Source organism: Pholcus phalangioides, unplaced genomic scaffold (genome assembly GCF_987345545.1).
Source record: "Pholcus phalangioides strain wild (caught in Gottingen) unplaced genomic scaffold, Ppha-v1.0 ptg000008l_1, whole genome shotgun sequence".
Classification (NCBI taxonomy): domain Eukaryota; kingdom Metazoa; phylum Arthropoda; class Arachnida; order Araneae; family Pholcidae; genus Pholcus; species Pholcus phalangioides.
In genome coordinates this window covers 61,863,052-61,888,242 of record NW_028301601.1, presented here as the reverse complement: position 1 = coordinate 61,888,242, position 25,191 = coordinate 61,863,052, and the positions used below count along the sequence as shown (strand labels likewise).

At 36.7% G+C, this 25,191-nt stretch overlaps 1 protein-coding gene across 3 annotated transcripts in view; it reads right to left on the bottom strand.

Moving 5' to 3' along the window:
* Positions 1–25,191, bottom strand: part of LOC149084716 (sialin-like) — a 44,605-nt gene that overhangs the window by 17,765 nt on the left and 1,649 nt on the right. Inside the window, exons 1-3 of one of the 3 annotated variants that reach the window (XM_089235145.1) lie at positions 19,267–19,504; positions 8,104–8,196; positions 3,402–3,553 (exon numbers count right to left, since the gene is read on the bottom strand). In XM_089235145.1, the coding sequence (XP_089091271.1) occupies positions 3,402–3,553; positions 8,104–8,196; positions 19,267–19,315 (294 nt within the window). In that variant the 5' untranslated portion in view covers positions 19,316–19,504. Of the gene's footprint in view, positions 1–3,401; positions 3,554–8,103; positions 8,197–8,908; positions 9,006–19,266; positions 19,505–25,191 lie in introns of those variants that run through there. The other 2 variants (XM_089235144.1, XM_089235146.1) reach the window with 2 other exon arrangements.

The window sequence follows — 25,191 nt, the reverse complement described above, 5'->3', positions numbered from 1 at the left end:
CGCAGGTGGCGAAAATACCGCATATCTAGCCCGAGGGCGGAAAAAAATTGTACGCCCTCTGCGCTAGATATTCTCTTTCGTCGACGTAGAAAACTAAACCGAGAAAAATAATGCAATAGCTTATATATTATTTCTCCGATAAAATAACTTATTAAAAAGAAGTGGCGACCATGTTACGTAACTCGATAGCGAGCGAAAGAACAGGTAACTCCATAACTAGGTTCGGTGACAGAGAGTTTGTCACTCGACAGCAAAGAGGATACGGTCAAAGAAAACTCGAGATGACCTATCGGATGGCACTGAACACGACCTGCAAACAAAATACATATTACATGAATACTGTAGGCTTTTTTGAACTAATAAATAATTTGATAATATCGGTACAAAAATTTGCAATTTTGGTTGCAGTTTTGTGTTGAAATTTTCGGAAAAGAGATTGTGCGAATCAATCGCGGGGCCGGCGGGCCGCATGTAGCCCTCGGATAATTTTTTTTTTCAGTGGCCCCACGAATGAATGAACGAACGCCAGAACTTTGCCGCTGGACTTATCCCGTTGCCGAGATAGTGGCCCAACGACAGAGAAGCTTTAGGGAATTTATAGAAATGCTCTGAAAAAACAAACCTCGATGAAGTGAGAAATTATTTCAAAATCACTGAGAGAAAGAAGCCATTTCAGAACCAATAAAGAATAATTTCAGAATACAATTGAAAGAATTATTGAATTGTAAGAATTACGGAGAAAATTAATTAAGAATGGCAAATAATTTGAGAATGGATAAGAAATTATTTCAGAATTATTGAAAGAAGTCATTTTAGAGTAATTGAAAGAAATCATTTTAGAATTAGTGCGAAAAATAATTTCAAAATTAATGAGAAAGATAACTTCAGAATAAATGAGTAATAATTTCAGAATGGATAAGAAATAATTTCAGAATTACTGAAAGAAGTCATTTTTTAGAGTAATTGAAAGAAGTCATTTTTTAGAGTAATTGAAAGAAGTCATTTTTTAGAGTAATTGAGAGAAGTCATTTTTTAGAGTAATTGAAAGAAGTCATTTTTTAGAGTAATTGAGAGAAGTCATTTTTTAGAGTAATTGAGAGAAGTCATTTTTTAGAGTAATTGAGAGAAGTCATTTTTTAGAGTAATTGAAAGAAGTCATTTTTTAGAGTAATTGAAAGAAGTCATTTTTTAGAGTAATTGAAAGAAGTCATTTTTTAGAGTAATTGAAAGAAGTCATTTTTTAGAGTAATTGAAAGAAGTCATTTTTTAGAGTAATTGAAAGAAGTCATTTTTTAGAGTAATTGAAAGAAGTCATTTTTTAGAGTAATTGAAAGAAATCATTTTAGAATTAGTGAGAAAAAATAATTTCAAAATTAATGAGAAAGATAATTTCAAAATTAATGAGAAAGGTAATTTCAAAATTAATGAGAAAGATAATTTCAGAATTAATGAGTAATAATACCAGAATGAATAAGAAAATTTCAGAATGAATAAGAAAATTCCAGAATGAATAAGAAAATTCCAGAATGAATAAGAAATAATTTAAAAATTATTGAAAGAAGTCATTTTAGAATAGATGAGAAACGATTTCAGGATTTTTGGAAGAAGCTTTAGAACTAATTAGAAAAATTATTTGAAGAATTAATGTGTGTGAGAAATAATTGCAGAATAATTGAAAGAAGAAATTTTAGAATAAGTGGGAGAAATAATTTCAAAATTGACAAGATATAATTTCGAATTGGATGACAAATAATTTTAGAATTGATAAGGAAATACAAGAAATACATAAAATTATTGAAAGAAGTTATTTCAGAATTACTGAGAAAAATAATTTCATAATTACTTAAAAAAATGATTTCAAAACTGATAGAATAAATTATTTCACAATTCATGAAAATTCATAAGTTTTTCCAGAATTAAAGAAATATTTCGGAATTAATGAGGATTCAGGTTTACAATGAAAAAGTAGCTTCAGAATTAATGAGAATTCATATCCAATGAAAGCATTTTCAGAATAAGTAAATCTCTCCAATTATATAGAGCCGCCTCCCCCCTCCCCCCGGTTGGCTCGAGCCAGGGACCTCGTAGGACCCCACCCTTCCCATTTAACCCTTTAAGCGCTAATGACGAGATATCTCGCCTCCATAAATGCCTCTTATTTTAGCTTTTTATTCATGCCCCCAGATATTTTCTAAAAATAATTTCTCAATGGAATATTCTTCTCTATACCCCCCCCCCCCTCCTTACAAGAAAACTGAAAGAAAGCCTACTTCTTTGAAAAGATAATATGCCATCTTGAAGGGGGAGGTTTGTGATTTCTGATTGCCGCTCTTAAAGGGTTAAGACTGTACTGTTTGAATCCAGATATCGCCAGAGGCACATTTATAATTTTTTCCGCCTGTGGGTTACACGAATTTAGTCACCCTTCTCTCATGTTGGTCTACTTTTCTTGACAACTCATTCTTCAGATTTGCCATGGGCCATAGCCTGCTTAGCCTAAGCCCTTGTAAATAAAATACGCCTCTGTCTCCGAGTCACTGTCGCTCATATGCTTGCTTACTCTTTCAGTCACTCCGATGCTCGAACACTCTTTAGGTCAATCGTTTGTACCTGGTTTTGGGCAATCGCATTATTCTTTCTACCTGATTTGGCAACTTCACTCGAATGCTCACGCACTCTGTAGGTCACTCGTTTGGCCATTCACGTACTTATTCAATCTTTTGGCACTCCCATGGTCACACACTCTCTAGGTCACGTTTTGGGTCACCCCCCTACTATGCTCCCACACGCTTCAGGTCAGTCTTTTCCCCACTCTCATGCTCTCACTCTCTCTAGGTCACTTTTTTGGTTTTGGTCACTCACTGACCTGGTCCTTCGCATTTTGTTAACTGACTCTTATTTTGTTAACTGTTACCACTATCATGCCTAGGCCACTCACTCACCCGATATCGCTAGGCACGCTTTTGGTCATCCGTGTGCTTCTGCACGCTTGCACGTCACTCTTTTGGTCATCCGTATGCCTCTGCACGCTTGCACGTCACTCTTTTGGTCACTTACGAGGTTGCACACTCTTTTGTCCACTCACATGCTTGCAAATTCTCTAGGTCACTCACTGACCTAGTTCTTCGCTGTATAGGCAAAGGTGGATCTTCTGCGTGCTGTCTCACAACATGGGGTGCTATACAAATTTTGCGACCACTCGTTCCTCAAATTAGCCGCCCCCTCCGAACTTTCCGCCCGGGCTATAGCCCACTAAGTCCCCCCCACGTAAATACGCCACTGGATATCCCAGCATGGCTTGTTGGCCCTCGGGCTTCATGAAATTTTTTTTTAGCCTGAAAGATTGAAGACCCCCCCCCCCCCCCGGTGAAAAAAATGTATAGATGGAATTTTCTTCTTACCTGGGAATCCATCGAGGACTGATTACGAGTTTCGTTCCTGTCGACCATGGATACTATGGCAATGCTGATGTTCATGTTGAACGAGACGGCGAGAGAACCTGCTACGAAGGCCACGAAAGAGAAGACGAATCTCCTAGGGATGCAATTATTAACTGCAGCCAAATAGAAAAATAACCATTAAATTATCGTTGTGAATTTCCATTTCGAAATACGGTAGGAGCCCGATTATCCGGGTGATGTCCCGAGTAAACGTGGACTGGACCTCCTACCTCAGATACAAGTACGGACCCTACATAATTTTGAGATTAAATGAATTAACAAAAGAAGCTCGTGAATGATGAAAAATTACGTTAAAAACAGTTACTGTATAGCTAGAAACTGTACAATACTCGTGGAAAAAAATACTTACTTGTTAAGGTCAAATAGGTACAGGGTGTCCCAAAAACTCACAAATGGTTTAAAAAATTCATAAGAATCGGAGGAATTGGTGTAATTGAATGCGGTTTGCAAAAAAAGGGGATTTTTTTTTTAACAGGAAAAAAAATTACTTTAGATTTTTGTCGATATAGGGCGCTAAGTAAAAGTCATGCTGGAGTGATCGGACCCAGAGCCTTTCTTGAATCTCTTCTGTGTCCGAAACGTTCATAAATCATCGGCTGACGATTCGTGGCTAAGGTAAAACAACTACACCAATAGTGCTTTGTCTGGCCAACAACACAATGAAAACCTTATGCCGGTAACATGAGAATTCAGAAATGGTCTGTTAATCCTACACCCTGCTTTTTATAGGATTCCGATTTGCATATTTCCAGTTATTTGCTCTCGTGCAGTGCCCTCTGTCGACGGAAATTTTAACTATTACTTTTCAGTACCAAACCCCTTTTCTGGGAATAATTTTTTCACAAGACGTATTCAAAAATATACCGATTCCTACAATTCTTTGTTATGAATTCTTAAACTATTTAGGAATTTATGGGATACCGTGTATTTCGAAGCAACAAGTGCGCTTTTGACGGAATGACTACATGCATTTGAACATTTTTAGACATTGTAAAGTGAATTTTTTTTAAGGGGTGTCGCGACTCTTGAAGTCAAATTTTCAAAAACAACTAAAAAAAAAATATATTTCATTCGATTGCAAATAAAATACAGGGTGGGGGAAAAAGTCCGTAGAAACTTTAGAAACCAGAAAAACCGGAAAAATAACCGAAATAAAAAACGGTTTGCAGGGATAGCATCGCTAGGTCACGGGAATTGTTTTGACGGGAAAAAAAAACCTAAAGAAACAGCTGATAGGTGGCGCTGAAGTACACAATTCTAAGGAAAGATACGCAAACAAGGAATAAAATGTCTCCAAATCGTTTATTACAGCAGTTTGTGTTCCACATGACCACCACAGGAGGTAACACATTGCAGGCGAGTCACAAATCCAGCAACGGCAGAGTGCAGCAGGTCCATATACACGGTTTATAACGGTGAACTGGTTGTGGATTAGGAGCGTAAGTTCTTATAACCGTCTCATTTGCATATCTCCACCGAAGTCGCTCGTACCAGCGCCACATATCTGCTGTTTTTTGAGTTATTTTTTTTCCTGTCTTAAAAACATTCTCGTGACCTAGCGATGCTAACCCTGCAAACAGTTTTTTTATTTCAGTTATTTTTCAGGATTTTATTCATTTATAAAAATTTTCTACGGACTTTTTGCGCACCCTGTAGTAAAAATTTCGTGTCAATCGGTTAATTTGTTTTTTCATAATTAAAAAATGAAATACTGAATTATAGTGTAAACGTATACTAGAAAAAAACACTTTCAACGTGATTTTCTCAGATTGCAGTTTCTGAGCTCATCCATAAGGGGCCGTTCAAGTATTACGTCATCATCGATGGGGGGGGGGGGGGTTTGGATAATGCTTACGTCATCAACCACCCTTTATGAAAATACGAGTTAACGAGTTAGGATTCAGAGGGGCAGAGCTGATGACGAAATTTTGCTAACGGGGGGGGGGGGGGGGTCAAAAATGGCTAAAAATTTGCTTGCGTAATACTTGAACGGCCCCTAAGATTTAAAGAAAACTAGTGCCCCAAAAATTCTGAATTTTCAAGAAAGTTGTTGGCAAAATAGACCTCGGACTTTGATATCTGACCATTCTTTAGAATTTCATGAATTTTTAAAGTTTGAAAAAAAATCTGCATAAATTTCAAAAATCTATATAAATTTAACTTTTAAAAAATACTTCCCACCAGTCAATTGCTAAATCCGACGCTTATTTTATTAACACATATCGACTAAACTTTTCTGCGAAAATTCAGAATTTTTGGGGCAATAGTTCTTTAAATCTTACGGATGAGCTCAGAAACTGCAATCTGAGAAAATCGCTTTCAAAGTGTTTTTTCTAGTATAATCCGTTTACACTACAATTCGGTATTTCTTTCTTTAATTATGAAACAACAAATTAACCGATTGACACGAAATGTTTTAGTATTTTATTTGCAATCGAATGAAATATTTTTTGAAGTCATTTCTGAAAATTCGACGTCAAGGGTCGCGACACCCCTTAACACATCACTTCCCAGTGACACCCAGTATGCATAGTCTTTAGCTGTGCTAGTCTTTTTTTTTTTTTTCTATTGAAGACAGCATATCCTTAATAATGAAAGGTACCTGACTCACCTTGCTCTACCTGGCACATGAAACTCTCGCAATCATCGAGCCTGACCCCCCCCCCCCCGGGTGGTCCTGTGCGTAGGGGTTGTTTAAGGTGGAGCACCAACGCTTTGCTTGTGAGCCCATTTCCAGGCGTAGGCGAATCACGAGGTGTAGTATTACCCGAGCAATGTTCCAGTAGGCGCCGAGTTTAGCTAGGGGGTGGGTTGGACCCCTTAGGTGTATTGCTGGAAAGCAGACTTTCATTGGCTAAGCTTTACACTTGAGCCAACTTTAAGAGGCACACCCCAGTATTGCAGTATAAAATTCGCTTACAATCTCTTTAAAAAAAATTTTAAATGCACGTACATTCATTTGACATGCATATGCATTTGATATAATGACTACATAGTCATTCCATCAAAAGCGCATTTGTTGCTTCGAAATACACGGTGTCCCATAAATTCGACTTCAAGGGTCGTGACACTCTTTAATCCAAATTTTATTTATAATAACGTTTAACGAAATTTTTGTGATTAAAATCAATTTTTTTTCAATGAATTTTTAAAAAAATCAAGTTTTACTTTAACGATAAAAATATTATTAAATCAATTATATTAAAAATCGATTGTGAAATAAGGGAACAAAAGAAATGATGATAATGTTGAAAACATAGGCCTATGTTAAAAATAGTTTAAGAAAGTTAAAAATAAAATAATTTAAGAAACTGTTAAAAACGAGTTAAGAAATTCTTAAATGAATTCTAAAAACTTAAGCAAATACATTTAAAAAATAATTTAATTCTAAAAAAAAAATGTAAATAAATTTATCTGAATTTAAATTATAAATTATCATAAATTTATCTGAATTTAAATTATAAATTATCATAAATTTATCTGAATTTAAATTATAAATTATCATAAATTTATCTGAATTTAAATTATAAATTATCATAAATTTATCTGAATTTAAATTATAAATTATCATAAATTTATCCGAATTTAAATTATAAATTATCATAAATTTATCCGAATTTAAATTATAAATTATCATAAATTTATCCGAATTTAAATTATAAATTATCATAAATTTATCCGAATTTAAATTATAAATTATCATAAATTTATCCGAATTTAAATTATAAATTATCATAAATTTATCTGAATTATCAATTATCATAAATTTATCTGAATTATCAATTATCATAAATTTATCTAAATTATCAATTATCATAAATTATCTATTTTTATATTTTTATTAATTATAAATTATCTGAATATTTAAATAAATTTGAATCGTTGATTAAAAATGAAAACCTTAAGAAAAAAATTGCTATAAATTTTTGAATTTTTTTCAATATCAAAATAATTTAAATTTAATTATTTTAGGTGGATTATTTTGAAAATTTCGAAATGTTTTTTTTTAAATAAATTGTCAAATTTTTAGGAGAAAAAAAAAACTTCAAAAGTTCTGCGAGATGTTGCAATTTTAAAAAAATCCTAAATCTATTTAAAAATCGAATTTTTAGTAAAATTTTGGAAAAATTCAATTACTTGATAAATTTTGCTTTTTTTTCCAACGGTAAAATTTCTCAAACGGATAAAAACAAAAAAGTCTTTAGATAATTTTGGTACTTCCCTGGGCTTCGTACAATAGCGCGAAATTTTTTAATTGTTTTTACAGAAACAAGTTATAAAAAAAGCCTCAATAAATTGTAAAATTATGACAAAATATTTCAATACATTTCTGAAAATGAAAAATATTAAGTTTTTTGTTATTTCTGCAAATTTGTGTGTAAAAAAAATCTAAACAGTATTTTGACTGAACCATAAACCGAAACATTTTCTTATCATAGTACATAGATGGCATAATATAAAAACAGGACCTCGGTATAACGTCTACCCGCTTATAGCAAGTGTTTTTGATGGTCCTTGCCATCATAATTAGCCAAATGACACGAATTCATTCTCAATTCAATACACAAGAGTGACGTTATATCGAGGTCTGACCGTATAATAATAATAATTAATATAGAAACAAATTTGTAAATTCTCTCACCATATTTATTGAGCAGCACTAAATTTTCACGGCTCTGGGTAGAATACGAGAAAACGCGCATCCTCCTCTCGTTCGTAGATGAATTCTCAGCACCTATAGACATGGCGGCAAATTCATGCACAAATTGAGGAATTTTGCTTGCAAAAAAATTCTCCGTTTTTTCTCTTATAAATAAATCAAAATACTTTTATCCATGGTACATACGTGAAAAACGTTTACATATATGTGTGTGTCATTCACCTTAGGTTTCAGAAATGAAATCATGTTGCAAATCGTTATGTCCGCTCTCGCGAAAACGAGAGGTAAATAATCCCGCGAAATTTGAGATTTTCAAGGGCGGGCTTACGATTTACATATTCTCTGGTACATTTGCTCTCACTCACGATATCGTCTTACGGTTCAACGTTATCTGGTCACACGACAGGTGGATACAAGTCGTCACGCCTTTCTCTAGTTATCCACATAAACGCTTCTAAATGTGGATTTTATCCGGAAACATAGGCTCTCATGTACAGTGACCGTATTTTCGGTTGACATGTCAATAAACACTGTTCAAAATAATGGAACTATGATCGTTAATATTCTCACACACGTTTCTTAATTCACTTGCGGATAGCTTTGCAATGGGCAAAATTTGCCTAAGCTTTTCCCAATTGGGACACCAAAGATATGATGATGATGCGGATATAGCTTTCCTGTGTTTACATTCACTCACTGGTAATCGGGGAAAAAATAACAGATGGCAGCACCTACTAACACTTATCTTTACGCTTTTAAATGCCGATTACATTCCGGCACAACTCACCCGTTCGAGATGAAACGGTGCTAAGCCGCTCTGGGACGACAGACCGCGGTTGTGCAGGGTCCATACACATGCCCATATATACAGTTTTCGGCTGAAGTGATCCGAACTGTCCAAGGTTATAGAATATATATACGAAGGATTATTATTATTATTACTTCAATTATGTTTTGACGTCATTGATACGTATCATTATTTCTAAATCGGTGCCGATGTCCCTCCTCGATGAGGAGTTGGCTATTCATCATGTAAAACGTATCAGAGACGACTATTGCTGGCTCATTGCAAGCTGTCATTATCAAACACTTTTTGCATGTTCATTGACACAAAAGACCATTTATAGCCTGTTTCGCTCTAAATACACGTACTTTCGAAATGTATTTTCGCTGAATCATTTCGGTTTGGCAAATATCAATGGATTATTAATATTTCACCACTTGAATATAACATAGTACTCCATGAATCAACCTTGTTTCAATTGCAACGCCTTGAACAAACGACTACGATGAAATACCTCGGTATTCAGGTCGACCAGAATTTAAAATGATTTTCCATATCAATCAATTACACCAGCCATCTTCAGCCTGTTGCTCGCGAGCACCGTGACACTCAGAGCTGGACCAACACCACCTACAGAACCAGGCCTCCGCACGAAGCTTGTGACGTCAATGAAGGCGGCCATTTCTTCTATTGCCATTGGATATACTGCAAAAAAAGGTAAAGATATAGCCATGGCCCCCACAAGGGGTGGGCTGACAAGGCTCCAGCCCTGGGGCCCGGGAGGATTTTTTTTTTGTTTTTTCACGCTATAAATTCATCATAAAGGGCGCCCAGTGAAAGTCTGGTCGGGGGGCCCGTAAAAAATCCCAGCCTGGGGGCCATGGATATAGCATGCGTCGGCCTGCTATATCCAATAGCAATAGGAGAAATGATCTCCTTCAGTGGCGTCACGAGCTTCGTGCGGAGGCCTTGTTCTATAGGTGGTGTTGGCAGATGTGAAGGGTGCAGCCGCACCGGGCAGCTAGAGTTCAGGGAGCTATGGAAGTTTGAAGACCAGACACACCCCGCTTCTCATCTCGAAGAGATATCGAGCTGCAAAACAGGATAAAAATACTTTGATCAGATTCTTACTTTAGCGTTCTTAGCGTTAGACTTAACGTTAACAAAGCAGATAGCTTAAAATTCTATCCAAGACCCATGGCCCTCACAAGGGTGGGGCTGCAGCCCGGGACTATTTTTATCAATTTCCGTTTTATTCATTATATAAATTCACTACGGTGGGGTACACATAAAATCCTAGTCTAGAGGCCTACTGCACGATGTGAAGGCCATGCCAAGACCTCTAAAATGCAGGCATTGAACCCTGTGGCCTAGGGTTTTTCACAGAACCCCGCCCCTCCCCCCACAACCCAGGAGAAGAACGCATTTGGATCTAGTAATACGAGCGCTGCACTCGAGGGGTGCTAAATTGCCCTTTTAGAATTATTCAAAATTACACGGAGTCATAATGTATGCTTGCCCTCCTTAAGTGCCCGGGGGCAGACACACTTGCAATTTTTTTTAGCCGAGCAGCGGGCACTTATCGTCCAAAAATTTATCGTCGATTTTTTTTTTTCTTCTTATGACCATGAAATGCATACGGTAGTAGTTTGATATTCATTCTCGGGTGCCACAATATGTGAACCTGGCGTGCACCAGGGTGTTCGTAGACACTGGGGTAATTAAAAAAATCCGTTTTAGAGGACCGCAAAATACTTAAGCCCGTCCCCTGATGGCGCTCCACGGAGCACCGAGAGTGCTCATTTCTCGTGTCTGATTTCGTGCTCGCGAGCCGCTTGATCAAAGCTTCAATCAAACATCCTATAAAAATTACATTCAAGGGTAACAATTAAAATGCAGATTTTTCAGGTACAAGTATGTCAATGTTGTCGTAAGGGGGTGCATATTGATAATGGGTGCTCGTGACTAGAGAAAGGGTGAAGACGCGTGCGTTACATTGATTTATGGCTCCCCTGAACTTCCCAGGGAAGGGTTAGAATGCCGATATATATTGGAATGGGCGCAATTAAATTATTTTTCATTTCAAAAATGTATATGTTGGAAATAACTTAATGAAAAAATAACAAGTTTCAAAAAAATGCATGTACAGTAAAGTGCATAAATACAGTCGAATCCCGTTATAACGAACTCCTAGAGATCGGTGAAATCACTTCGTAATAACGAAATTTCGTTATAAAGTAATTTCTGGTTTTCGCGTTGTTCCTATCAGACTGATTAGAAAAGTGTTCGTTAAAACGAGATTTTCGCTATAACGATATTCGTTAAAACGGGATTTGACTTAATATTAAAAATGAAGAATTATAATAAATACAATAAAAATGAAATAAAAAGTTTTAAAAATAAACCAAAATAGTACATAAACAGTATTATACGTTACTGGCAAAGCTCGAAAACGGCCAATTCGCGATGGGACCGGCCAGTTCAGTGACCCGTGATCCCGGCCAAAGTCTGATAAAAAAAAAGACATGGTGCGGGATCATCGTCATGTCTGCGTATTTTTTAGTGATAAATATGTTTATTTTAGCTATGGCAACCCATCAAACCGCAGTCACGATGCGGTAATCATTTTTTTTCTCCAAAATTTGGCAGGAAAACTTTTATATAATTATTTTTATAGTTTTTCACTGAAATTTGACTTTTTTTTACTCTCGTCACCCAGAGCTAATCCAATATAGCGGCTATATATTGACACGTATCACACATTGGCGATTAAATCAAATGGATTTGGCTCCTACCTAGCTGTCTTACATCAGCACTTCGGGATTCGCGGCGGTAACATTATATGTATATTGCAAAAAAAATTATAATGTTTTTTAAATTTTAATTTAAAATATAATAAAGTCAAATCCCCCGTTACAACGAACTCCAAGAGACCAGAGAAATCACTTAGTTATAACGAAATTTCTTTATAAAGTAATTCCAGGTTTTTGCATTTTCTTCTTACGTAAACTTATCTAAGGGATTAGAAACGTGTTCGTTAAAACGAGATTTTCGCTATAACGGTATTCGTTGAAACGGGATTCGACTGTGTATATATATATATATGTGTTACTGCCAAAGTCCGAAGTGCGGACAATCCTCAACGGGGCCGGCTATTCCTCGAAGTGGCCGGAGGTCCCTGGCCAAAGCTCGATGTGCTGATGTAAGATGGCCAGGTAGGAGCCAAATCCATTTTATTTAATTGCCAACGTGTGATGCGTGTCTATATGTATAGCAACTATATTGTAGTAACTCCATGTGACGAGAAGAAAAAAAGTGAAATGCGAGAGAAAAAACGACTAATGAGTTAAACTAACTAATAATTGTTTAAACAAACACTTTTCTTGCTAAATTTTGGAGAGAAAAAATAATTACCGCATCGTGACTGCGGTTTCGTAGGTTTCCATAGCTAACGTGGATGTAATTATCACGAAAAAAATACTACTACTCCAGACATGCACCTCGTCCATATTCCTCTGACGAATTGGTACATCTTGGAATGTGGATGTAGGTATGTATAGTGAACCTTCCGTGAAGAAGTCTGTTTCGGTGTAATGCTTGTTATGTGTAGTGTTGCCATCTACAATCAATTTTTTAAACTATGAGTTTTTTCCCTTCAACTCATAGAGCGTGAAGTGAATGTAAAGTAAATGAAGTGAGCGTAATGAATGAATAATTATAACGTTGTATAGAGAGAGGCCGGTTGCTCTCTGCGGCGAGACTTTTTAACGGGGAGATCGGCTCGCATTTGCGCCTCGAAGTTGGGAACCGCAGGAAACCAACTTCAGCCGATCACCACTGTAGCGACGGTGGGGTTTGAACCCGGAAATCACGAAAAAAAATACGCCAACTTGACGCGACGATGATCCCGAATCATATCTTTTGTCGTCCGACTTTGGCGAGGGATCACTGACCGCTTCGCGAACTGGCCGGCCCCCGTCGCGAATTAGCCGATTTCGGGTTTGGCAGTAACATTATGTATACATAGATACACACATACACACATCGTAACACACATACACACATCGTATGTACGTACGCACATAGACACATACACACATCGTATGTACGTACGCACATAGACACATACACACATCGTATGTACACACATACATACATACATCGTAACACACATCGTATGTACGTACGTGCATGCACACATCGTACGTACGTACGTACGTGCATACACACACATAGTATTTACGTGCATACATACACACATCGTACTTACGTACACACATACACACATCGTATTTACGTACATACACACATCGTATATACATACATACACACATACATCGTATGTACACACACACACATACATACATACACACATACATCGTATGTACACACACACACATACATACATACATCGTATGTACGCGCACACACACAGCAAATAGTGGGTATGGCGTTTTACTAAGGAACCGTTGATCCTAGAGGTATGCTTCCAATTTAAAAAAGCTTCCAAAAATAACGTGTAGTACTCAGATATATCTTTCATGTTGCAATGGGTTATATAGGTATTAAAATTTTAAAAATTAACTTTTTATACAGTCCCCGTGGGCTCCAAAACCAGATTAGAAAGTTGTCCCCGTCTCTCCTGATGCCGACAAAAAAAAGTCCACGTTTCTAATTGCAATATTTCAAATTTCCTTTATTTAAGATTTTTAAACACAGTTACAAAACATTTAGGGGCTAAGCAAGCTTGTGAGCCCACAAAACAATATCCAATACATATCTGCCGGCATAAATAATAACTTGAGAAAAAAAAACACACACATATATAAATACACCAAAAAATAAGTGGCAACAGGAATGGAATTGATAAACAAAAAAAATTTGGCATTTAGCGGCGTATGCAAGATAAAAGAAGATTACATTACAATATCAAACAGATAATTTAAATCTTCTTGAGTTAACAACCAAGAGAGATTTTAAATTGATAAAAAAAAATTTTTTTTTGAGGTTCATTTATTCATTAAGATATTACGAAAAATGAAGGAAATTTGGGGGGAAACCAGCGTTAAATGCGGATAAAACGGTTTTTCCGCACACAATTGGAGCTTTTTTTCCTAACCCTCCTCCGTTTTTTCGAATATCTCAGTGAATATTGCAATTAGAAACATGGACTTTTTTTTGTTCCTGTTGTATGTATCCGGGGCCTACTCCACCACTGCGAATGAAGTCTTATATGTCGCCACAGGGAATCCGTTGCTGAGCAGTTATATTGAATATGAAGCCCGCAAGACCAACATTCTTCATTTGGATGAAGACGTTGTCATTAGTACTCAATCACTGCAAGCGCAGGCTTTTGAAAAGCAACACAAGCTATGGCTCATGCATCCCAGCGTGGACATTGACGCAAATCAGGTCGTGCTGTCTGGTGCTGAATGCATTAAGCTGGCTCCTGGAACAGTAAAGATCTATACAGACGGCTCGAAGTCTTCTGACGGTACAGGGTGCGCTTATGTAGTTATAAAAGAAGATGGATCCATCGAGGAACAATGGAGCAGGCGGCTTGCAAAAGAAAACAGTGTTTTTCAAGCTGAAATATATGCGATTCTGAATGCCGTTTCAAGGGCACACGCCTTATCGAAACCAGTGCCGATCCTCTCAGACAGCGCTTCGGGCCTGTTATCAATCAAAAACCCACGTTCTGTGCATCATAATGTACGGGAGATTCGCCGAATTTTATGCGCCAACACGAGAATCCGATTGGCCTGGGTTAAAGCCCACGCAGGCATCTTTGGCAATGAAATAGCCGACAAACTTGCCAAGGAGGCCACAAACCTTCCATCTCAAGACGACCACCTTTGGCCAAGGAGTTTGGTCCATCGGGTGCTTAAAGAGGACGTGTTGCAGGAGTGGCAGACCAATTGGAATACGTGCGCAGCAAAGGATGCATACAAGATACAACGACGAGTTCATTGGCGTTTGAACGTATGGCCTAGAGAGAAAACAATCGCTATCACTGAGATTGGCCCTTTTCCTGTGTATCTTCTGCGTTTTAAACGTTCTAGTAACAGCGTATGCATCTGCGGTTCAAATGGTTCCCTATGGCACTATATAACCACGTGTCCCCAGACGAGAGATTTCCACTTTGGCCAACTGCCAGAGTCCAGAATGCTTGCTTGGAAGATGAGAATTCTAGACAGCCCTCTGAACTTTCAACGTTTGCAGAGGTTGATTCGATTCCTGGACCGCAACCTACATCTACTCCACAATAAGAGACGAGCTGCGGGATCAAGGGGACGGCATTCGCACTCGGAGGACCCGTCTTACGAGCCAACAAGAGAGGTAACACGGTTACCTATTAAAAAGTATAATTTACGGCCAAGAAGACATGCATCGGTTGTTTCACCGACATCTAATAATCGATACAATTTACGCCCAAGAAGACAAGTGTCAACTGTTTCATCCTTTTCCGGCGGGTGTGAATGAAATGGAGATGCCGGATATATAGACGTCAATTTATATCTTATTACAGCTTGATTGCTGAGATTGGTATATTCTATAAGGTAGATTGGATAAACTCACTTCCAGATTCTATCACATACAAGACAAAAATTATTCTTTGATTATTTATATAAGGACTATTACGATTACTGACTGATTATCTGTGGATGATGCTATATGATCACAATTTGTACGATTATTTATTCCAGATTATTTATTGTATATATGTATATCATTGTTATTTTCACATAAATTAATAAATTTCCGGATACACCCATCCCCCGGGAAAGCTTCGATATCTCTCTGAGATGGGAAGCGGGGTGTGTCCGGTCCTTCAATGTTCAATGGTGACACGGGAAGAAACAACTTTCTAAGTGGATTTTAGGGCACACGCGGGGACTGTATATAAAAATTAAATTGCATTAATTTTTTTTTTTAATTTTTAATAACTATACAAAACCCCCTTGCAGCATCAATGACATTTATATCTGAGTTCTACACGTTATTTCGTTATTTTTTCTAATTAGTATAACTCTAGGATCAAAGGTTCGCCACCATACGCGAGCGCTAATTAGACCGGGATGTACAATTTATTGCCGATTCCGCGAACGGCAGCTTTTTTTAATACTCACCAGCCCCGTTTACATTGGAAATAGGAAAAAGCGGGTTCAAAACCCGTTGCAAGAATTTTCACACACATCACACACACGTCCAGCTGGTGCTAGAACTCCCAATGCTACCGCATATAAAGTGCATCGTGCTCCCCCCCCCCCCTCATACTATCAAAAATTAATTTTTTTATATAATGCAAAAAATATTTTTAGAAAAATTCAAATTTTTCTTAAGAAAATATCTATATATGCTATTGTAATCAATTTCTGTTAATTTCAATGCTATTTGAAGGGTAAGAACTCAAAATTTATCTTTGAGAAATTCATTGCGACCTACTCTTTAAGCCATACAATGGTAAACCTTTATTAGGCCGCGGACAAATTGTGGCCCTCGGGATTATCTGATCAGACCTTCTCCCTCAAACATAATTTTGTAAAAATGAAATAAGCGGAACATTTTTTACAGGTCGCTTAGGTGAACCGTGGCACAATTCCAGAGCATTTAAGCGGCCTGTGGCACATTTTCATATCACTCAAGTAGGCCCGTGGCACATTCACTCGAACGACCCGCAACACAGTTCCAGAACACTTAAGCGATCCGTGGCACATTTAGAGATCCCGCTGAGTGACATGTGGTGCAGTTTTAGAGCACTTAAGTGGCCCTTACCAACAGAAAGTGGGAAGTGCGGCTTATACGGTGAAAATTACATTTTCAAAATTTATTTAATCCCAATTTATCATCTAGGTGTGCTCCCCCCAACACCCTTCGCTGCGAGAAATGGAAATCCTGACAGGAAGCGGGAGGTGCGGCTTATACGGTGAAAATTAAATAGTAATTTAATTGAAATATGAATTAATTAAATATTTCAGGTTCATTATGGAGATACTGTGTGATACTTGAGTGAGATGTAGAAAGCCGCGGACACATTGCCCACATTACTTAGTGATCCGCAGCATAATTATGGATCACTTGAGTGATGCGTGGCACAGTTCCAGAACACTTAAACGCCCCGGACACATTTCCAGATCACTTGGATCCGCGGAACCTTTATATATATATATATATATATATATATATATATATATATATATATATATATATATATATAGAGAGAGAGAGAGAGAGAGAGAGAGAGAGATCACTGAAAATACTCTGTGGAGAACACACATCAATAGGGAGAATGTTAGTTCAGGTGTGTGCCCACAAACAATCGAAAGGTTTTCCTCGATTTTGGCGCACCGAATTTTTTTTTTTTTTTTTTTTTTTGCAATTTCGAAAATTGTGTCTCGGAATTTTAATAGCTTTGAAATTGTTTTTGGATTTTTAACAATTTTGAAATATATTATATATTGCTCGATTTTTAAAATCATTTTGAATTTTTTTTCTGAATTTACATTGATTGAAATTACAGCCAATTGATAGCGAACAAAAATTTCATAAGTATGGCCAACCCCTGATGCAGTGAGTTCTTGGAGGGGGGGGGGGGTTCTATGCAGCGCCAATGGCCCTCAAAATCCTGCAGCAGGGAGCCCCCAAGCACGAAACATTTCTCGTACCATTATATCGAGAATTTACTGAGAAAAAACAGAAAATTATATGAAACATCGTGGACACCCAGACTAGAACACTCTGACAAATCAAGGTATTGCATCTCATCATATAGACCAGGAGCCATCAATCTATTGCCCGCGGGTCAAATGTGGCTCTCCGAGCTTTTCGCTGTGTCCCGCTGACCATTTTTAGAAAATGGCAAAATTTACAAGAAATGTTAAAAAGCACATTAATGAAAGAAATAGTTTTAGAGCTATTTTGAAAAATAATAATTTCAGAATTAATGAAAATCTACAATTAATAAAAAATAATTTCAGAATTACTGATAGAAATAATTTCGGAATTGTTACAAATAATAAATAACTCATGAAAAAATAAGAATTTTTGAAAAAAAAAATGATTTCATAATTAATGAAAATTTTAAATTAGTGAAAAAATAATTCCAGAATTACCCCCGGGACGAATTTCAGATTTAATAATAGAAATAATCAAAAAGAGTAAATTAACCAAGTTATTTAAAAATGAATCAAAATTCAAATTTAATGAAAGAAATAAATTCGGAGTGAGAATAAAAGAGTGCTCAATGAATTCGGAGAACCATGTTTAATAACCGAAAATACTACCGCGGTATGACTTGGTGGCCCGCGGGATTCGTTGGAAGTTTAATTTAGCCCGCAATGTGTGTCTGAAAAGTTGAAGACCCTGGATGTAGAACTTTCCTAGTAACATCAGGTGAAGGTCCATGCCTGGATGTGTTATACGCAGAGCCATTTTAGCTGCATTAGCGGCTTCCTACCTGGCTGGGAGTATCTGATACCAATTTACATAGGTGTAAGTATGTAAATTGGTATGAGGTACTCTCTCTTCCAGCGAGGTATTAAATCATATTTTCGACAACGTAGTATCAGATCTAATCATCGTGAGACCCTCGTAAGCACTCAGGGCACCCGGGCTGCGTCCGGGTCGGCTCACGCATCAAAACGGTTCTGCTTAATTCTGAAAGAACTGCCACACACTTTTTTCTACACCATATTTAACTTGAAAGTTTCATTTCTTTGCATCTGAATTTTTTTCCGCTGTTTGTAGCCCCCCTTAGCCAGCCTATCATGTCTACCCCTCAATTTGATTTTAACCTATGGTCTCCTTAAACGATTTTAATATCTTAGGACTACAAGGAGGGCCACGTGCATCCCCCCCCCCTCCTCATCCAGGTTAAGAAACGCCATTTAAGACGATGCGGCAATTTTTAAGTTATAGAAATTACGAACTCAAAATACAAAAAAAACAAGTGAAACGGAAATATTAAATGCAAATTACCGGAGACTTTTAGAGCCGATACAGCGTTTCCTCGACAAAAACGTGAAGAGGTACCTTTTTTTATGAGCGATTGCGTCCCCGTCAGGATGGCGATCCCACAAAAGTTGTAACTGATTATTTTGAAACGCCGCTTCTATTTTCAAGGTTGCGATCATAAATTTTATTCTGATGGTCACATAAAAACAATTTTTTACCCCTACCAGACGCCCAATACCGATCCTTAAAAAATACGTTCTTTAACATTGAGACTTCTAATTTGTATTCACATGAAAATTTTGGCCGGTAATAAAATGTGAGCACGTTTTCTTCCGTCATTCGGAACGTAAGGAAATTGCCTTAATTAAAAAAAATCTTTAATTGATAAGCGAAGTGAAAAGCGTCACCTTTTTGCGTTGGGTGGAACGAGAGAGTCCTTGCTGAGTGTAGGCTCATCTGATAGAATCTTTATCATATCTACGCCGATTCTCGAAAACATTAGCGCGCTTAGCAAGTGACTTTTTTAATAGTTTATAATAGAAAATACTTTAAATTTTCTGGCGCCCTTTTTGGGCTAGAAAAACACAATGGATCCAGCAAAATCAAGTTGGACGGTGAGTGAGGACCATGCTCCCTACCAGATATAATATTATCATCGATCTTGCTCAAGATAAGAGGTGTGAAGATTATGATTATCAAGGTGAATAATATTGAAAATATTGTGAAAATAAGGTATCGATTAGAAAAAAAACAAATATATATACACACACATACTAAAATATTATCATGATGAATATTCCACATGCGAAACACTTTATCATCCTTTATTATTGGTATTATGGTGTTATTGTGAACAATATCAAATGAATATATGAATTATTTACACATTATAATCCTTTCTGAGCAAATCTGAGTCTTTGTATACAGGGATATGGAGCGATTTCCCTTAAATTTTGAATCTCTGATTCATCCCATGATTGGTAAAAATTTCCAGCAAGTTTTTTGGCGCTTATATCTCTTCGTTGAGACAGAGCAGCACCTCCTAGAGATAGAAGGCCTCCGCACGCTGCTCGTGACGTCAGCAAGTGGTCCATTTTCCCCGAGAATATTCAGGGAAAAATTTTTTCCTACGGATTTTATATTAGCGGACAGTAAAATCTCTCAGGCAAACTCTTTTTTTTTTCTTCCAGACTCTGCGAATTTTTGTATCGGGAATTCATCATACTCAACGGTGATTATGTATAATCCCACGCTCGTATTGGTAAATATGATAATCCGTCGATTAACTACCTGATTAACTGAACATAACTATGGTCCAGGATGCTGATTCCGAATGGTAATGTTGGTTTTGTTCAAAATATGCGTAGTGTGCGTATCGTGTGCGTTTAAAAATAATTGGTTTAATGAAGAGAAAAAGAAAGGTAAAATTTTTACTATATTTTTGTCAAATTTTCCAACTTTATTTGGGAATTATGCGTGATCGCCGATAAAAGTGATGAATGTAGTGAAATTTAATCAAACGTTCTTTATCGATACGATTGATGCATAGGCACCGTTGCATCACTTTTCACACAGCAACATATAGCAACCAATTGCGACCGAGGCCGAATGTCGTATAAATGTGAAAGTCGTATAAACGAGGTTCTACTGTACATCATACCTCCCCAATAGCGGACACTCCCCGTTAGCGGTCAAAAGTTTTGTTTCCATGGGTGTCCGTTATCGGAATGTTTTACCGTATATGCAAAATTTTACTGAAATCGGTACACACAGACACACAATACACCAATTTTATACATATGTAGATGGCGTACACTCGAATTCAAATCATTGAGATATTTAATTTAGGTATCGATCAATAGGTATTAAATATTTCGCAAGAGCTTTCTGGTGCTTCGATGAGCACAGCGGTGCTCGCTGGCAACAAGTTGAAAATGCCTGCTTCTCATGTCAGTAAAAAAAAATTCCATATGGCTTCACCAAAAATAGGTCAAAATATAAACATATCAATTTATAATACGAACACCAATAATGAAAGAGTTTTTTGATGAAGGCGCTTTGGCGTGTGTGAGCTCGGTATCTTAACCAGCGGTCACCGAACTTTCGAACCCCACGGACCACTGAAATCACGTGTGTGTGTGAACCATTAAAGCCACAATTTCAAATCCGTGAACCATTGAAGTCACAATTTCAAATCCCATGAACCACCAAAGTCACAGTTCTGGAACGCACGAGCAACTATAGTCCTAATTTTGAATGCTGTTCACCACTAAAGTAACAATTTCATATCAAAGTCACAATTCTGGAACGCGCAAACCACTGGTCACTATTATGAAACGCGCGAGCCACTAAAGTCTTAATTTTGAATCCTGTGGATCACTAAGGTTCCACTAAACCACACATGCACCTCATCCATATTCCTCTGCGGAACTTTACCACTAGGTCCTGCAACCTGTCGACAACAGACACTCATGGGACCGAAAAATTTGTCCGCTAACGAAGTGTCCGTTTTATTGGGTAGTAAAATAGAAACCGGTTGCCATTTTTCGTAAAAAAGTATCCGTCAACACGGTACCGCCTCAAGGCATGAGCCCCAAGAGAAGAAGAGGTGAGGGCCTCTCACGAAAGTGAGATTTCGTTAAAATTTTAGAGAATTTGCCTAGTAGGGCCTCAGAAAAAATCCACTTGACCCGGGAGCCTCTGATGCTCTTAAGACGGCCCTGAGTCAACAGAAGGCGTCCGCTAATGTAACAAGAATTTTTGCCGCCCCCACAACTTTAAAACTAAACAATTTTGTAACGGTGCTCTTTGTTCCCAACAAAAACTTCCTGCCCGTAAATTTGGCAGCCCGGGGCAGTTGTCCCCCCGTCCCCAGTTTCTACCGTGCCCACTAACGTTATGGGAGGTTCCACCTTCTACTGTAATAATTCCGTGGACCACCAATTTCACGATTTCTAATATCACGGACCACGACCTGATTTTTTGTGTACCAATACCTATTGAATTACAAAAAAATGACACTTGCTCTATTCCATCCTGTGTTGCAAACACCAAAACGAATATGATAAAAGAGTACTATGAACATAAAAATTGCAAATAATACCCAAATTTCTCAACGAATACCCAAGGCAGGGCCAACGTACTGCATGGGCACCACCTAGGCACAGTCCAGTCCGGGAGCCTGATTCATTGAGGGAAGAATTCAAAACAGCAAGATATGGCACTATGTACTAAAGTAATGCAAATTGGTACGTGGTACCGTAGGCGTACGTAGATTTTCTCGGGGTGGGTTCAATTATTTTTTCCTTCGGAGGAGGGGTTACGTTTTTTCCCTGCAAAATAACACCATAATTTCTGCTTGGGGTGGGGGGGGGGGAAGGGTTGGAACCCCAAAACCCATCCTTTGCAGCTTTCTTTGCGTACGCCAATGGATGGTACTTTCAGTCAGGTAGGTGGAAGGGACCATACTTTGCCTGGTGCCCATGATGCTGTAATGACAGCCCCTTTGACCATCACAATTTTTTTATGGGCCGTCGAATCAATATGAGAGAGACTTTCATCATTAGTCATCATTAGTTTTACTTAGTGTATATCAGTTTTTTTGCGATAATTGCTCTTATTGTTGGTTTCTGTGTTTTTTGTTGCTTTCGCGACATCCATATTTTTTATGGAAATATTTTTTTTTCAGAGATCTCGTTGGGCATTTTGCCTACCCTTTGTGTTTTATTCATTGCAACCGCTGCTATGTACAACGGTTATAACGCAATGAGACAAATTTACGGGAGGGTCGAGGGGGGGGGGGGTTGGATATTTCCTAAAGTGGCAAATTTTGTTAATCGGTGGTCAAGAACATTAAGTTGGATCTGAAGAAAGGAGGAAAATTTTGATTAATTATTATTTATTTATTTTTAGAAAATACGCAAATGCACATGAAATTGAGCGCGCGCGCACACAATAGTGACATCTATGTGGCTCCAAGCGACAATTGTCCTTCCAGGAAGCCTATAAGATTGATATCTTCTCTGTTTACACAAGCAAGAAAGAGAGAGAAAATAAAATAATAATAATAATAATATAAAAAGTGATACATATATATATATATATATATACATATTTTTTTCCTTTCTTTTGAATATTTCTATTTTTTCTTAGCCACCAATTTGAACCAAAGTACATTACAATGTTATAAGGTTTTCTATTTACATAAAGACATAAGGTAATGGGATAAAATTGATCAGAAAAAATATATTAACAGGCGATTGTAATTTTAAAATTGTGAATGCTTTGCAAAAAGTTCAAAAATTGCAGGTGATTCAGTTTGCAAGATATAATTTATATCATAGTGTCTAGGTACACTGGTTGCATGCAATAAAGTTGTTATGGTTCAAGAAGCTAATTAGTTGCCCATTCATATGTTTTTCAATGACTTTTGAAAATATTGGAAAAACTGAGGTTGGTCTGTAGTAAGCCACATTGTTAGGATCTCCCCTTTTTTGTACTGGATTGGATGTACGAGGAAAAACTTGAGTTCATCGTAATAATGACTTTTACTTATTACCATTGAATTTAAAACACAGACATTGTCATCTTCATACTTGTGTACATTATCTTCTCTATCCAGGTTTCTTGTTACAAAGTCTATATATGTTGAATTCATTAGCTAACATTTTTGAATCTTGGTGATTTGGAAGAATTTTATTGGCATTATTTTTGTCGAGTACAAAGCTGTTTATATATTTCCATTGTTTTCTTTCGTCTTTATGGCAATCAAAAAATTTGTTTCTTTGATATTCACATTTTAATTTGGTTTTTCAGTGTCTTTTCATAGTTTTTGTATTCCATTTCATACGTAAGTATACCTGGATACTTTCTTGTATTTTTATATAATTTTTCTTTGATGTTTATGTTTTTTTATGAGCTCTTTTGTTATTCATTTATTTTTACCTGTTGATTTGTTTGCCTTTTTTCCAGTCCACAGGTTTGAGTTAAGTGTTATTATACCTAGAAAACGTTTATATTTTTGATGGATTACCTTCTCATCACAAACGTTTTCAAAAGAAGTACAGTAGAGCTCCGTTTATCCGAACATCAATTTTTCGAACTACTCGGTTAACCGTACACCTTTCAAACCTAAGTCATTTTCAGTTTTCCATAGTCAATGATGCTCAACAGTTGGTATTTTCTTGGAACTTGAATCCTCTTTTCTCCCGACTCGATAGCTATTGTACAATAATTCACTTCCAAACAATTATACATACCGTACCTGTGAGCTGTAGATGTAAGTAGGGCAGATCCGTGTAGAGTGTATGCAATTATAAATGACCGGCAAGCAAAAAAAAACCGTATGAATAGGAGTAGATTTAGATTGCTGTCGTCATTTTACTTTTCGTCTGACGAATCCATCTTGAATTCAATTTATTCCTTTGCGTTGTCGAATTAGTTTCGAAATCGATTTTCCGAACTTTTCACTTTTCCGAACACCCTTCGGTTCCAATTTGTTCGGATAATGGAGGCCTTGCTGTATTTGATATATATAGATATTTGTTTTCCAATTTATTATAATCAATTAAGCTATTAGTACATTCAATATCATTTTTTACTTTTTTATATATGTTGAAAATCAATATATCCTAGTATTGGATAATTGTCTGTTAGTTGAGTTTTAAACACATTAAATTTTTGTGTAGTATTTTTACTCGTTTTATAAAAAACATGATCAATTTGAGTAGCCCACAGGCGGCAAATTTATATTCCACGTCTGTACTTACGTCATTTGATAAGCGTTCATGTGAAAACAACTACAAAAATATTATTTTATGGGTTTTTTTATGACTTTTTTACTGAAATGAAAAAGAGGAAAAAGGTCACTTTTTCCAAAACATCATGAAAACCATGCCTCCAGGCGCATATTACATAACAAGCAGCTGACCTTGGACGTGTGTCTGTTGGGTGACTTCAAGTTTCGATAATACTATTTGTTTACGAGAGAGATTTCCTAGTAAATTTTTTTTAAATAGTCACTGTAATACCATTATTTTGGAATCAATTGACAACTTTCCTGATTGGTTTTTAATTTTTTTTTTCTGCACAAGAAAAAATGTCACGTTTTTGTTTATTTTTAAATATTTTTCATTCTATTCATATTGCTATGACCAGGAATAACACAATAACAGAAAATTATAGAAAATCGCATCAATCAATTTTCTAATTTAAAAATACCAAATTTTGATTCACTTATTAACTTTTTTTTTTGAAAAATTAATTTTTTTCCAAAAAGCTCTCATTTAAATTTTTTGGCATGGAATTTTAATGATCTTGTTCTTACTCAGATT